The 15,879-nt window shown below is 39.6% G+C and overlaps 1 protein-coding gene across 2 annotated transcripts in view; it reads left to right on the plus strand.

Moving 5' to 3' along the window:
- Positions 1-538: 538 nt before the first annotated feature.
- The window catches only part of tmem131 (transmembrane protein 131), a 38,260-nt gene continuing 22,919 nt past the window's right edge, over positions 539-15,879 (plus strand). For both annotated transcript variants that reach the window (XM_032571306.1, XM_032571308.1), the window contains exons 1-12: positions 539-833; positions 3,688-3,749; positions 3,907-3,947; positions 7,587-7,655; positions 9,484-9,604; positions 12,923-13,039; positions 13,113-13,235; positions 14,160-14,240; positions 14,323-14,473; positions 14,560-14,616; positions 15,210-15,271; positions 15,360-15,468. In XM_032571306.1, the coding sequence (XP_032427197.1) occupies positions 659-833; positions 3,688-3,749; positions 3,907-3,947; positions 7,587-7,655; positions 9,484-9,604; positions 12,923-13,039; positions 13,113-13,235; positions 14,160-14,240; positions 14,323-14,473; positions 14,560-14,616; positions 15,210-15,271; positions 15,360-15,468 (1,168 nt within the window). In that variant the 5' untranslated portion in view covers positions 539-658. The remainder of the gene's footprint in view (positions 834-3,687; positions 3,750-3,906; positions 3,948-7,586; positions 7,656-9,483; positions 9,605-12,922; positions 13,040-13,112; positions 13,236-14,159; positions 14,241-14,322; positions 14,474-14,559; positions 14,617-15,209; positions 15,272-15,359; positions 15,469-15,879) is intronic.

Genomic DNA, 15,879 nt, shown 5'->3' on the forward strand with positions numbered 1-15,879 from the left:
TTTTGTTAGTTTTTATATCCATCTCGTCAACTGGATTCTGAATTCGGGGCTTTTCGGCAAACTTCGACTTTTCCAGTAACTCAGACGTCCTAGAACAAATAGAGAGCATATTTTCTCCTTATGTCAGGGTTTTTGGCGGGTAGATGTTCTCTCAATACGTATAATATTTTAACAACAAAGTTGTTAAAATATTAACAACTTTACTGTCTTTTTTTTTTTTTTTTTTTTTTTTTTTTACAAAAAAAGACAGTAAAATGGTGTCGTAAATGAGTCGAATGAATTTGATGCAGAAAAAAAACGGACTAGTAGCTTTAATTAAAAACAAATTGCTTAGATACATATGAATTTTGCTTGGTGTTTTTCACAAGCCTTGGCCATTAAAGTCGCTGCTTTTAAAGTAAAACATCTAAAATGTAAATTTTTTTAAAAGCGCTGTTCACTACAATGGTTCAGGAGGGAGGGTGACGAGTTGCTGCCTGTAGTAACCGGTGACGCGGCGTGAAGCGGAAGAACAGGAAGAAGAAGAAGAGGAGGAGGAGGAGGAGGCAGAAGAAGAGGCCACCGTCCTGTCTGAGTGGTTAGCTGCTGCTGCTCAGTGGAGCCGCAGTTTTTCCTCTCACGGCTATGATTGACAGAGGCAGCAGAGCTTTACACGGGCATGTCCGCACACTCGCTCGGTTGTTGCCGTAACAACAGAGAGACCTGCAGCATGGCGAGTCCGGAGAGAGCCCAGAGCTGCCGCTGCTCTCACACAAGAACAACAGCAGCGTGTGTCGGAGTCTTCAGGATCTTATTTATTGCTCTTATTCACGCCGCGCGGGCGGATAAACAAGGTTTGTAACTTAGCTGACTGTGTCCGCGTTAGCAGGCGCTAACTTCCGCAGGCATTTTCAGTGAAGTGCGGGTAAAGGTTAGCCTTACCTCCGCGGGCCAACTTTACCACGGCTAGCCCGCTTACACTGAATTATAGTTTTCCTTCATTGCCATGAACAAGGTTTAATGGTAGACTGTAGCGTTTATTAGCAAAGTTCAGAATGAAAGAAGTATGTTGGTTTGTAAGTGGCCTTTTAAACGCTCCTATGGGCGACGCTAGCTTCCTTCGTTCTCTGCTTGCTGTCATTCCGTCCATATAAGGCTAAGTTAAGCTAACTCTACATTTTAGAGAAGTCTGAAAAGGTACGGAGCTGCCTCTTAGCACCACGGCTAACACCAATTTTAGCTTAAACCTGTCACTGTATGACCTGAAAGCACAGGAATGAAGACATGTCAGAGAGGCTAAATAGTCCTGGTAGGGCAGGGAGGTGACTTCCTCATACCGAGCCATGTCTGAGGTGAGACAGTCGGGAGTTTTATTTTGTAAACGTGGCTTCTCGGTTTGACTCTTGACCCTCTCCCGGGTTCAGGTTGGGACGGACGGCTCGGCCCACAGGCTAAATGACAGTCCGGTTGTTATTTACCCAGCCGGGTTGCGGCTCGCTGCGGTCATATCATGTCAGGTCAGACAGGCGGACAGGTGACATCCACTGTCAACATCAGCTGTGGAAGCTTTGAAACGAGCCCTGTTACTGTTTACACTGCTTCCACAATCCAGAGAAACCTCTCCCAACTTCTCGATATTTGACTGCTTGAACCTTTTCATTCCTTTTATGCTACACTAAAAGCTGTAAATCCACGGTCTTAAGCTGCGGCACAAGTACAGCTGGTTGTTGCACTTTGGGAGCCTTTAGAAATGCTGGCACTGTTATTTGCAATGCAAATGAATTAGACTGATGTGGAGCTGTCAAGTGGCAAAAAGAGGATTTAAGCAGGTTGAAATTTGCTTCAATTGAAAATGCAGTGGAGAAAAATGTATTGCAGTGGCTTACTAAGGTTAAAAGTTTGGATCTGGGAGTAATGTCAAACCTAATGTAACCCTTTGCGCTAGCTTGAAAAGTTTTAGGAGAGTTGTATCACATTTATTTAACAAATTGCATCTTCAAAATTGTACAGAAATGGTTTTCATGGCCCTTTTGGATGCTGAGTTCTGTTTTGGTGAGGAACCTCCAACTTTCCAACTCAGGAATTCCAGCTAAAAGAACCAGCCATTAGCTTTTCCAACTTAACAACAAACGGACACACTCCACACACTGTTGTGTTAAAATATCTTTCAGAATGGTGATACTTGACCAACAAAACAATAAAACTGGTTTTAAGAAGAAAAACTATCTTTACATGCTTGCTCACACCTTCTGTCTGAAGAGGTGAGGTGTGATTTTAAAAAAAATACACAAAGTCTAATTTAGTTTGAGATGCTATTAAATGCATTTCACCAACTGTCGTCAAGCTTTGGTTTGTGCATTTTTATATTCATTATTAATATTTTGTAAATGGGCTACTTTCATAAAAGTGTTTTATCTTTGCACTCCTGGGAGTTTGTTGACCTCTGGATGGTTTCAACTCCAAGCCACATCGTGTTTCCACCCTGAGCGTAGGCTGGCATGAGGTTCTCACGGTGTGATAACCTTAATTAAAAATACCAGTGTCACAATACTAACACAAACATTTCAACAGAAATTATTGTACTTGGGGCTAATACATTTCTAATTTTATTTATTACATGGCTTTGACACACTGATGAAGCCAAATGTAGAAAAAAAAGCCAATTTTTAAATTTTTTTTTTGCTCATTTTTTTTAATACCTGATCTTAACTTGGTAAAGCTAAGTTAAGCTAACGCCCAGATCCTTCACACACACACTTGCTGCACTGTTTGTATAGGACAGTTACTAAGAAATGCCACAACAAATCTTAGGATCAGTGGATGAAACCGTGTAAACTGCACATTTTTAACGTGTTCAGCGTTAAAAAGTTACAAAAACATGATGTAACATACTCGGATTAAATGTTTAGTTTTTTTGGTTTTTTTTGGTAAATTGAATCTTTATAGGAAGGAAATGTTTCCAGATGTAAGTCAGAAGGTGGACACAGTAAAGACATCTGACCAGCAGAGTTTGGACTTCAGGCTTAATATGAGGGAATCCCATTGCAGCTGAAATAAAAGATGTCCGCCTCTCTAAGGCCTTGTTGATAGCAGCGCCATTGTAAAGGATTTACTACCTTTTTCACAACCCGACACCTTATAACATCCAGAAATAGATGCGCGGCGCAGGCACATCGTTCGGAGGGGCTGTCCTCAGTTCAAAACCTGTGGCTGAAGCCAAACGTTCCCCCACTCCGAGCAGATATGGAGCTTTAAATTACCCTTACAAGAAATTATAACCAGCGGCTCAGGGGGGTGGACGGACTGAGCGGAAAATGTTCTCATTTGTCAATAAGGAAATGCGAGCGGTTTCACAAAGCTATTTTTACATGACATCTAATTCTGCTTTTCTCTACAATTGTGGCCAAGTTGGCAGCTGTCGCCAGAGTGTGAAATTGGCATTTAAAAGCTGCGTCGTCTTCTATTTATATGTTTGGTTCTTTGCATTTCAAATAAGCTTTTTTAAAAAAAAATATATCGACTATTGCAGCACAATCAAATCACACCATGTTTTGTGCTTTTTTTAATTAGTTTTTTTTTAATATAATGTTTTATTTAATTAACTTTGTTAGTTGGTAAATGTACTGAGATGAAAAGCCGCCTTTCTAACTATGATGGTGGTGTAAATAAAGCTAATTGGGTGGGGTTTTTTTCTTACGTTTTTTACAGCATTCATTCAGTCAGACACAATTCTAGAGGTTCTACATTTTGGTGAGGGAAGCCTTTTACAGGTAAGGCCTTTCGTTTCCATCCATCATCTGAATGTTAACAGAGGATTATCAACCTGATTAAGAAACGCTAAGTTGGCACGCAATGCATCTGGCAGAGCTTCTGACTAAATAATCATGTTTTTTGATAATTACTTCCTGTGTGATTTTTGTCTTGCAGGCAGAGTCTGACATTGATTTCAGTTTATATCATCAACAGAGGTATGACATGTTTCTACTTTTGCTTTCTAATGATGCGTTTAAGCTTGAAAACAGGAACTGGATGCACAAGTTTGACATTCTTTGAGCTTTTTCTATAATCCAAGCTGTCAGAATATTGGAAAACCTACTTGTCTTTTGAAGTCTTACCTTTTGTTTTGAGGTTAAGTTGATGAATTTGCCGTCGTCCTTTTGTATTTCATGCTACCGATGCAATGTCACTGTACACCTGACAGCAAAACAACCCCACAGCATGATGCTGTCACCACCTTACCTGACAGTCGGAACGGTGTAACTTTTAAAAACATTGCCAACTATGTAGGCAGCCAAGCTGGAAGGAGTCAGTCTTCTCTGAGGCTCAATGTGCTCTCACATTACGGGTGAAACTGGTTTCCCATTAATTTAACATTTGAACTGTATTGATATATTTGATTAAAATGCGACAGAATTAGCAAAAAGGCTATTTTTCATCAGTTGCTGATGGACAATAAGTAATTTGTCTTGCTAAAAACAAAGGTTAAAGTGACCTGACCCAAATTTTGTCAATAAATACAATCAGTACGAACAGTAAATACAAAAATAAAAGAAGCTTCAACACAATTAATATAAAAAGTATTTTAAGTTCATGTCAGATTTAATCCTCGTTTGTTCCTGCACTGCTTTTAATCAGTCCATCTTTTTTTCTTTTTTTTTTAAATGACTGAGAGATTTCATACAATTAAATTAGTTTGAAATGGATAAATCAATTTAAGATTCTGGAGGAGGATGAGCTGCTTACCTTGCATGGAAACGTGTGGACGATGCTTGAAAGGTGACAGAAAATCGACCAATTAAAATGAGCTGCGAGTGGAACAGGAAGAGTGGTCGGATGTCCAGCCAGAAAGATGTCACAGGATTTTTGAAAGCTAAAAAGAGTGTGAGAGAGAGAGGTGCAGCTTGCTCCAGGAGACTCATCCAAATATTAGTGCGTGCATATGTTTGTGTGGATTTTGGAAAATCCACCCTAAATTTAAGTGTCAATAAACACAAAACGGTTCTTGTTTTTAAAAAGATTATAATTGGATGTGTTGATTTGATGTTCATTCCACTCGATGGGGAAAGAACAGTAGGACTGAAATGTATCTACAGTAGAGATGCACCGATCCGATATTTATATCTGTATCGGTCCCAATATTTTACAGAATTCTATATCGGGTATCTATGACAATGTGTTCGATCCATAAGGGCAGATCTATTCTACGCTTTATTCTGTTTACATTAGAGCTATAATTTCTATTTGCACTTACAGAACCATTGAAAGGTTTGTCACAGTTTATTGTCACATCTTACCAAGGTAGTCAGCTTATTGTTTTTGGTAGTTTCTTTATTATTTATTTTCCGTTGGCTGTTCTACTCCTGACAGAACAAATCAAAGTTGTTTCAACATGTTTGACCAAGCTTGTGAAATAATCTTGTATAAGTATATTTTTATAGATTGCACTCAGTTGGGATCTGTTGTTACCAAGTAACCAAGCGAATAAAAGGCCGCCTGCTGTACACTTGACTATTCCCCTGTTCTTATAATGTGACTGAGGTTGGAAAAATAGCTGCTGGTGTAGCTGCTGGGCAGACACGGGATACTTTTAATAGTGAGGTGCGACGGTATGGGGCAACCGACAAGTCAAAATTGCTACATATAGTGAGCCGCAAGCTTTCAGTCACCCATCTGGCCAAAGCGCAGTGAGCTCTCCTCTCTTCTCAGAACGGGTCCAGCAGGGCAGAGCTGTGTTGTCAGCTTGAACCGACCCGCAGGATCTCTCCACCGTACTCAGTGTGTGTACACAAACATGGCAGACAGTGGACGGCTTTGGGGAAGTTTGCCTTCTAGTCACTGTCGTAACATCCCTCAGTCGTATGCTGTTTGAACTACAGTGAGTCTCTTTGCAGTTGGACGCTGCACTGATTTTTAGGTTTAGCTTGTTTTTGTTTTTTTCTTGCAGTGTGCGTCTTCTGGGTGTGATTTGTTATGATGGGGGTGTCCAACAGATAGAGCGGTGCTCAAACTTGAAAACGCCTCTCCATTATGGCTGGCAGGAAGCTTGTAAAACTTAGCCGACTTGTGACTTCATGTTTCTGTTTTTGTGGTCTGCAGCCGTTGCAGTTACATGTACCTGGCATGCATCATCTACACATGTGTTTGCTCCCTGTGCAAGGAGGGTTCACTGTGTGCAGCTATGTGAAAGTCCATAAAGTCGTTATCTCGTGGAATCATAGCGTGAGTGCTGACAGAGGTGTGTCAAAGGAGTGTTTTGAATTTTTTTTTTTAATGCTCACACTTCCTCTTTTACTTCACCGTGTTGAGCTCAGGAATCAGTTTGTGTAAAGCAGCATTTTCTCTTCCTCTGGAATGACTTAACATACAATATGCATGTTTCCTTTTATGCATATTTTTTTACGCACAAGGCTTATCAACCACACCTTGGTGTTATTGACTAGTGGATGTAACAAACCTGCATCATTTCAAACCTGCCTATGTGTAGGACTGCCGTATTTGCATTAGCAAAAGAATCTTTCCTTGGTGGATCGGGCATCAAAACTGGCTCCAGCCCAGGGGCCCAAACCCTTGTAAGTCTGGCCCTGGTGAAGGCGTATGAATACTTTTGCAAGGCACTGCAGCTCATAGAGGAAGAGCCTCTGCTCTCTCAGCTCTGAAGCACTGAGACAAAATGTAGCCATTGCAAGCTATTTTTCTTTTCTTTTCTTTTTTTTTTTTTTCTTTACTCCAAAAATCTTGTCACCAGTTGTTATATTAGCAGCACAAAGCGGGGGCAGGCTCTGGGTGACGGTTCATCCCGCAGGCACATTCTGTCTCCCCGGGGATGTAAACCCATCCCGCCTCGGAATATCCCGGCTATTGGAGCGCTGCGCTCCGGCTCTTGTCTGCTCTTGTGAGCAGAGGCTCGGTAGTAAAAGAAGGTGAAACGGATCTCCAGCAAATTGTCCGACTGCAGGGCGGTGTTAACGCAATTAGACGAGTTATATAAACCCGAGCGTGTTCCTTTGTAAGAACAGTGTGAGATAGTATAATTAGGGGAGCACAGTTAGATTAAACTTTTGCCTTGGATGGGAAATCTTAATCACAGATGAATTAGTCATATACAGTATGTGGCAAGATAAACACATGATGTTCAGCTCCTGCTAAAAGACGCTCAGTTGACTGCCACGTCTGCCGTCTCTGAACTTCCTTTTGCATGAGATTTACATAAAGGCTCACTTTTCACGTTTCTGTTGTGTACTTCCTCCCTCCCGCGGGGGGAGCCGCCCCTCTGTCCATTGTTTAGATACACCTGTCGCTGGACAAGTTCTGTGAGTTTTACAAGCAATTCTGTCTAGAGAAGAACAACAACCTGAAAGTGACACTGAAAACTCCTTCTTTCCTTTTCTTTTCCTTTTTTGTTGTCATTTTCCAAGTTTCGTGAAGACTTTGGACATAGACATGGCAAGATGGGAAGGGATCTATTGTATTATTTACGTCCTAAAAAAAGCAAAAACCAGGAGTTCATTGGTCATCTAGTCTCTCTAACTTTTGAACTGAACCCAAAGCATGGATATTGCTGTTGCTTGCCTGCTCTTGCTGCTGTCACACCTTCCTGTCTCTTGCAGCACGTCCCCGCACCGAGGGAACTGCCGACCTATACGATTTGAACCTCCAATGCTAGACTTTCATGAACAGTGAGTATTGTTTTTTTTATCTCTCTGAAATATTAAACCTGTTAGTTTGGCATAGTTTGCTTCCTGTTTGTCAGGTTTATTTTTATTCATGCAGGGTGTCTGTGCGTCCTTTAAATTCATGTATCTAAAATGAAGGGATTAAAATTTTTTTAAATTCATTAAAAAAAATTGAAGTTGGCCTTAAATACTTTAGCCAGAGGTCTTAAATTTTTCCTGGCGGAACTATTTAATCTTGCATATGTAAGTTTTGTTTATCGCTGGATTTTCTGTCTGGCAAAAGTAGCTGCTAATATACTAGCTAGCTAGCTAGGCAGCTTTTTTTTCCTATCATGTGTAAGTGCAATTTTATCTCCATTTTGCTGGACATTGTTCGGTTTTGCCACAGGTTCACTTCTGTTGATGAACCATTCAAGGCTAGGTGCATTCTGTGCAACAAACAAAACATTTAGGCTGGACACTAAGGGGGGTAAAGACTTTAGAGAGCCATAGGCTCTGTGAGAAACACAAACTTGCTGCTAACAGCCACAAACGGACCCCAGAAATGCCCATTTTTGCTATGCTTGGTTATAATACAGCAGGAACCATCCCTTACATTTATATTTTTTTCTGCCTTAGATTTAATTCAAGGTGATGTTAAAACAGTTTTAAAGGCCTAAATTTAAATCAACATTAGTTCTCCAACATGTTTAGTGAAATTATGTTTGCCTTGCTGTTAAGATGATCTAAATCCTTTTTTCTTGTTGATCTCTGGATCGCCCAGAAGAAAACAAGTTAACTCCACAGCCAATGCATAGCTTCAACTACTCTCTAGATCACATACTTGTCTGATTGTGGAATCATACATCAGTGTTCTTTAAAATATATATTTCCTAGTTGAGGATTCAGGGAACTCGCTTGGAAACACTCAAGTTTGTTTTCATTCATACACATATTTCATTCAGTCCACTTATCAGGTCTGAAAGTTTTCATCAAGGCCCAAGAGCGTAGGATGGAAAGATCCGAGAAGTTTGTCCATTTGGCCTCCCATAATGACCTTCTGGGCATGGTTGGATTTCTGATGAAGCTGAAAATGTCCTTGTCTGATTTCTGTGGGAGGGAAAGTGATTAAAACACCACAAGAGCTGCACTTGATTTTCATACTGTGCCATTTTCATATCAGCCACTGGCTGCCTGACAGGTTGTAAATCATAGTCTATGGTGTGCTGTGAACGGTGTTTTAACAAGTTGGAGATAGTAACTCAGTGGTGTCGAATCCTGTCTCCACAAGACGGTTGCGTCTCTTATTTTACTTTAAGTAGTTAACACAAACGACCTCTTAAAGTTCAAACATGCGGACACTATTTTAGAGTTTTGTTTTTCACAGTTATTCACTACTTTAAAAAAAATTTTTTTAATAAAAGATACAATGAGGAAAAAAAAGACATTTAGCACAATTGGACGACTTTCAGGCTGAACTAAAACTAAAAAATGTAAAAGTAAAATAAAAATCCCAGTTAGGGTACCATGGTTGAGAATTTCCACACCTTGTGGACAGAAATAATCATAGTTGTAAAAGTTGTGACTGTGTGGAAAAAGACCAAAGCTTTATTTTCTAACTGACCCTATTTTGTTAATAATAATTGACTGCTCTCCATAACAATATTCCCAGTGCTTACTTATGTGAAGAGAACTGATTAAAATCAGCACTGGTAGGTTAAAACTTTGTAGAAACCAGGGATGTGAAATCCGCAGTCAGGTTTCAGTTCTTTTCCGTCTGAGCTCTGTTTTTCTCCACAGTGGTGATTTTGAAAACCTGCACTTACACAGACCTTCTCGTCTTCCTTCACAGGCCGGTTGGAATGCCAAAAATGGAGAAAGTTTATTTACATAATCCTAGCTCAGAAGAAATTAGTTTGATATCAATATCGGCAACAACAGCACATTTCCACGCCTCCTTTTTTCAGAATAGGGTAAGTAGTCATCACTTTTTAAATCGATTTTTCTTTTTGCTGTTGTGAATCTGATAAATGTAACAAGTTATCTGCTAACGGAAGGAAAACCATCTCTGTTCATCTTCAGTCATGTTGTCTGATCACAATGTTACTTAATGCCTGCAGTTCAAAAGCTATGTTGCATCCAACTTGGTTAATTTCTGTGAGTTTTTTTGTTTCCCCTGCTTCGTTTGCTGTAAACACAGAGAAATGTGAGAAATGCTAACATAGGTCACGTGTGCTCATCTATGGGAATTGTAGTCCTGAAGGGCCATTTGTGGCCCCTGGACTGATTTTGTGCAGCCTGCATCTTTTTTTTCCCCAACAAACAATTGCCTTTACCCATTTAGCTAAAGTGTTTGAATTGTATTTATTGCTTAGCAGATTAGAAAAGTCTCAGAAGATTCAAGTCAGAAATCTGGGGAAAAAGTAAAAAAAAAAATTCTTTCCCTGTTTTATTCCCCCCTTTATGAAGGTTTTTGGTGAGTAAAATGCTTGGACACCTCTGACCTGAGCTTTTAATGAAGGCAGGATGACGAGCTGTTTAACACACAATGAGCGATTGAATAATGGGAGGAAGAAAAAAAGCAGATGCAAGTGACTCATGATTCAAGCTTTAAAGCTTAGCTCATAGCGATACTCTGTGAATCATTGAAGTTCTAAAGCAATTTGTCCTTTTGTTGTGTAACTGTTAATGAAACAAGAGACGACATAATTTCCCTGGCTTTGTCAACAGATCAGTGTGAATTGGGTCAATAGGAACTAGAAATCCAGATACATGAAGTCCACACTGCAACAGCAGGTCAACGTTTAAAACGTTTCCAATCCCCTCACTGTCATCTGCTGGGCTGTCAACACAACTTATGGAAAATAATCATAATTCAGATTCCTGGTTGGTAAAATGTTGCATATCCGCTGCTGCTGCTGCAGCAGAACAATGACTTTACATTTTATTTTTGTCTTTATTGCTTTGCTTTTCTTTATTAGCAGCATCAGCAGCAACACGCTTCCACACTGAGATATAAAAAATACTAAGTGGCATTTGTGGAAATCTGTAGTAGGAAGGAAAACTTTTACATTTCTGGAAGCGTGTTCTCGGTGAAGGGAAACAACTGATTTTTTGTCTCCACTTTAAATCTTTGTTTGCTTTTTATTTTCAGTGACTTCTTCCCTGTAATTGTTTTATTTGTTGCAGTTTAGTCGCCAATAAAACTGGAAGACATTTGGGGTTGGAACAAGATGTTTTTTGAGGGTTTCAAAAAAGAGAGAAACCCTCTTTTTTGGGGTTTCTGAACTGAACTGAAGCTGGTTCAGTTTTCAGTGGTTTGCTGCTTGCCTCCCATGTTGTTGGGGTTTTTTTTTAAATACTGACATACCAAGCAGATGTTTCATCTAAAATACTCTCTGGCTCTCTAGCAGTCTGTGGCGGCTCAGAAACATTCGCATGCTGGCCGTTTCCTTCCTGCTGCTGTTTTGTTTTTTAGGGGTTTGGCAGAGGGTGTTAAGACACAAGCTGATAACAGCACAGATTAGGAGCATGAGGATTTTTATTGCACGATGATCAAAAACGGTTTATTTCACCTTCACACTGTTCATTTTGATCCAGATTAGAGCTTATGACCTCCAATCAAGTGACACACTTTACCACATTTTCTAACAGTGGATAAGTGAGAAAATTCTCGGAAATTACCAGTTTGTGATAGCAGATACTTAACATCGTACATTATTTACATCATTTCGTCAAACAGAGTGTGTTAAAACAGTTCTTGAATTAAGTATTTTCTTCTTCTTGGTCACAAAGTAGAGGTTGTGTTAAACAGCAGGGGTTTCACAGTTCCGGTTTTACAGTGCCGACTTCTGTCTGATCAAGGGTCTCAAGTGAAAGTTGTGAATGTCGAGTTGTCCAGATCAGGGATCGGCAACCTTAACAAGCCAAAGAAACGTTCCTGCCCCGAGTCCAGCTGAATAAAACTCGTTTAGAGCCACAAAAATCAAAGGAAGTTTCGAAGAGGAGAACGAGAAAACTCTCGCTTTTGATAAACATTTCCCACAGGAAACCACATTTCTGTTTCTATTTTTAGACTTTAAAACAAATTCAAACTTGAAAAGCTTTGCAGAAAAAAAAGAGGGTGGATACATTTTCTTGGAAGTTGTTGATATAACTATGTGTTTTTCTTTATAAAAAAAAAAAAAAAAGCTTAGTTTTCAACTGAATGACAAAAATCTAAAGAATATACCTGGAACTTTTAGTGGCATTCTGTTGTAAAGGTTCAATGCAATTATTCCATGAAATAAAACCTACTAGAACATGCATCTGTAGAAACATTAGTTAGTTATGTATCATTTTTAGTTAAAAATGCAGACCAGAGGCTCCAGACCCCTGCTATAAATGCTAGTTTGTGAAACACAGAATTATAATTGTAGCTTTATAATCTTTTACTACAGTGTTTAGTAAAAGTAATGACCATTAAATTGTTTTTTTTCTTAATTATTAAAATAATAATAACAGGTATGCTGTCGACATTGCGCTAGTCTGGTTTTATATTTGCATATCATTCTCACATCTGTGCTGCTGGGATCACATGATCTGGTTGCGTGTGTCGCATCAGACTGCAAATGATCATCGGTGGATCTGATGTGCTTCATTTCTTGCTTATTCTCTAAAACTAACAAAATATTTAAGATTCTATTTTGTTACCATTCGGTTGCTTTTTCTTAGTAATGTTAGTTATTCGGAGCATAAGGTTTTTGTGGTGTTTTTGAGAAACTCGGACACTTTCAAATAATCTGCACTGTTGATAAAATGTATGTCTTAAATAAGGCTAATTTTGACATTTTTTAAAATGTTTTTCCTTTTTAATGCAAGACGCAAAATTGAGGAAAAGGAGTAAAAAAAAAAACAAAAAAAACCACTGCTGCTGTCTGCACACTCCAGAACCAGAGATGTCTCCTTTAAGATGGATTTTGTGCCGTTTGGTGCACCGTATCTTAACACCATCAAACTTAAACATGATGTCGTTGTGAGAGCAGACTTTGTAAATGGCTCATTTTATTATAAATGCATCTTTTCTGGGAAACCTGCAGCAGAATCCCACAATCGCCATCTGAAACCACGGCCACCACCAGCACGCTAAAGTTAGCATGTAGCGTTTACAGCGCCGGCCGTTTTCATAGTGAATATTGCGTTGCCTGAGGTTATGATTTTGTGGGTTATTATTTCATCTGATGCATAAAGGATGATTTTTTTCTTGTTTCTTCTTTTACGTATATCCTCCCATTCTTCTGTTCTTCCTGTAGATAATTCCACCAGGAGGGAACACATCTTTTGATGTCGTGTTTCTTGGTCGAGTTGTTGGAAATGTAGAAAACACTTTATTTATTAATACGTCACATCATGGAGTGTTTACATACCAGGTACAAACAGAACAACCTCTCACTAAGGTTAGTTTTTAATATGCCACTAATTCTGCCTCTTTGTCTCCTTCAGGTTTTTGGGGTCGGCGTCCCGAACCCCTACAGGCTTCGGCCCTTCATCGGGGCCCGGGTCCCTGTGAACAGCAGCTTCTCCCCTCTAATAAACATTCACAACCCATACAGTGAACTGCTGCAGGTCATTTAAAGAGATTCTTTCAAACATTCTGAGCTTTTTCACATTGTGTCACTTTACACCCACAAACCTCAATGTGATCATTTGATCTGTAAGCCAAAATTATTTTTGATCTTTTACATAATATAACTCAAGCGATTTGATACTTAAGTTGTTTTATATTTGCACTCAAATTAATCTAATCATAGACCAGAGTCCAGTCTACCAAATGATTGCTCACTATCAGGCCTCTGCAGAGCTAAAAGTTGCTGAGTCATTTGATTGAGGTGTGTTGGAGAAGGGCAGCACCGAAAAGTCGCAGAATGGACTGGACTTGGGCAGCCCTGATGTAGTCCAGTGGTGCCCAAAGTCAGTCCTGGACGGCCGGCATCCTGCATATTTTAGTTCTCTCCCTGGTTTAACGCACCTGGATCAAATGATGGCTCATTAGAGGAACATCAACATTATATGCATTTCTATTGATCCTTTTAAAATGAAATAAAAACACAGCTGAATTTCCCCATTGTGGACCATTAAGGCTAGGAGGATGACGGGGTGGCATGTTTTTTTTTTTAATTGACTTATCACGTGAATAAACTTAATTCAAATTTCATTTTAATTGCGTTTTTTATTTAATGCAAACACTAAAATTACGAAATAGTTTTTTTTTTCTACATTAGCGGAATGTCGACAAAGTTTTGCGTACATTTGGAATGGAAACACAACTATTACATTTTCATTTGTAAAGAGCAATGGAAATCATCTGCATGTTTTCTCGAACGCCACAAATACGCACTATGTGCTGGTCTGTGGGTAAAAATTCCAATAAAATAACTTAAGGTTTTGTACTTGTGGCGTGACAAAATGTGAAGGTCCAAATACGTCCTTACATAGTGAATCTGCACCCGCTTTCTGGATCGGTTTGTGATGTTGCCGTACTTTGTTCAGGTGGTGGAGATGTACTCCAGTGGAGGAGATCTGCATTTAGAGCTTCCCACTGGCCAACAGGGAGGCACCGGAAAGCTTTGGGTGAGTCCCTCTTCTGGATGCAACCTTTTATTGTTTTTATCAACTTTTTATCTCATTGGTGCCAACCTCCTCCGCCTTCCAGGAGATTCCTCCTTTCGAGACGAAGGGGGTGATGAGAGCCAGCTTCTCTTCGAGAGACGCGGACAACCACACGGCTTTCATCAGGATCAAAACCAACGCTCCAAATGAGGACCAGTTCATCATCCTCCCGGTTGAGGTGGAGGTCACGTCAGGTCCGCTTCTAAATCTTTTTAACCCAGAATTCATCCATTCACCTCCTGCATCACCGTAACTCTTTGATTTTAATCACTATTCGCAGCTCCCGGTATATACTCCTCCACAGAAATGCTTGACTTTGGAACGCTTCGATCACAAGGTACGTGGAGTTACGGGAAAACGCTTTTTGCAATTGTCGTAAGTAGGGAGGCACCGATCCACATTTTTCACGTCCGATACCGATATCAGAGGTTGACACTGGCTGACAGCAATCCATTACAGAAATACAGCTGAACTGACTCAAAAGGTTTCTTCTTTTTTAAACCGCAAACATAAATGTATTGAGTTATCAATTTATTTACTAACTTTGCACCAGCACAGCACATTTAAATACACAAGCTCGGTCAAACATGTAAAAACAAATTTAATTTCTTCATTCAGCGCAATTAGGAGTAAAACAGCCAATGTAACAAAAATACCTCGGTCAATCATATAACAAATAAACTGCCACAAACCTTTCAAATGGTTCAGAAAGGGCAATTAGGATTCTAAATATAATGTAAGTTAAATAATAAAGCATGACGTCGCTGAGAGCACAAAGCATAGAATTAGACTGAATATATTCGCCCTGATGGATCAGGCACATCGTCACCAATACTCGATCTAGATTTTTTTTCAATATCGGTACCGATATTAATATCAGGATTGGAGCATCTCTAAACACCGATTGTCTGCTTTCTTTCCCCGACACAGATCGTCCAAAACTCCTGAACCTCCATCTTTTAAATTCAGGAACAAAAGACGTTCCTATCACAGTTCGTATTCCCGTCGCTCCCATAAAATCTTTCTCCTTGGAGACTTGCAGTAAGTGACGGGTTTTTTGTTGTTTCTTCTTCTCCTCAGAGTGTTCGCACAACACCATCAAACGAAGCCGTCACCGTAGATTTTAAAGCGGTGACGCTCAAAGCCGGAGAGAACAGATATACTAAAGTTGCAACCATTAGTTTCGATGGTGAGTGGGTGTTTTTGTTTGCTTTTAAAGGTGGGAATGATCTCGTTTTTGAAAGGCTAGTAGGGCGAAGGGAAATGAAATTGCATGCATGACCGATTGTGTGAGGGCTCATGATTTCTCTCGCCGTCTGCATGCACCAGTTTCACTGACCACTTAAGGAAGTAGAGCATGATGTCAGTTTCCTGAAAAGTGATCAAAAATGCGTCTGGGTTTGGTTCTTTGTGTTTAAAATGTTTTTGTTTTTTGTTTTTCATATCCACTTCAAAAAATGCTATATTTATGAAGGCACCATTTTGAAAATAGTATTTTCAGAGAGTTTTTGGTCCTTCTGGACAGTTTTATTCAAACTCTGGTTGAGCTAGATTTTTAAAAATGTTTTATTTGCTATTACACAACTTCCTCTTCTGGGGC

Source organism: Xiphophorus hellerii, chromosome 9 (genome assembly GCF_003331165.1).
Source record: "Xiphophorus hellerii strain 12219 chromosome 9, Xiphophorus_hellerii-4.1, whole genome shotgun sequence".
Lineage (NCBI taxonomy): Eukaryota > Metazoa > Chordata > Actinopteri > Cyprinodontiformes > Poeciliidae > Xiphophorus > Xiphophorus hellerii.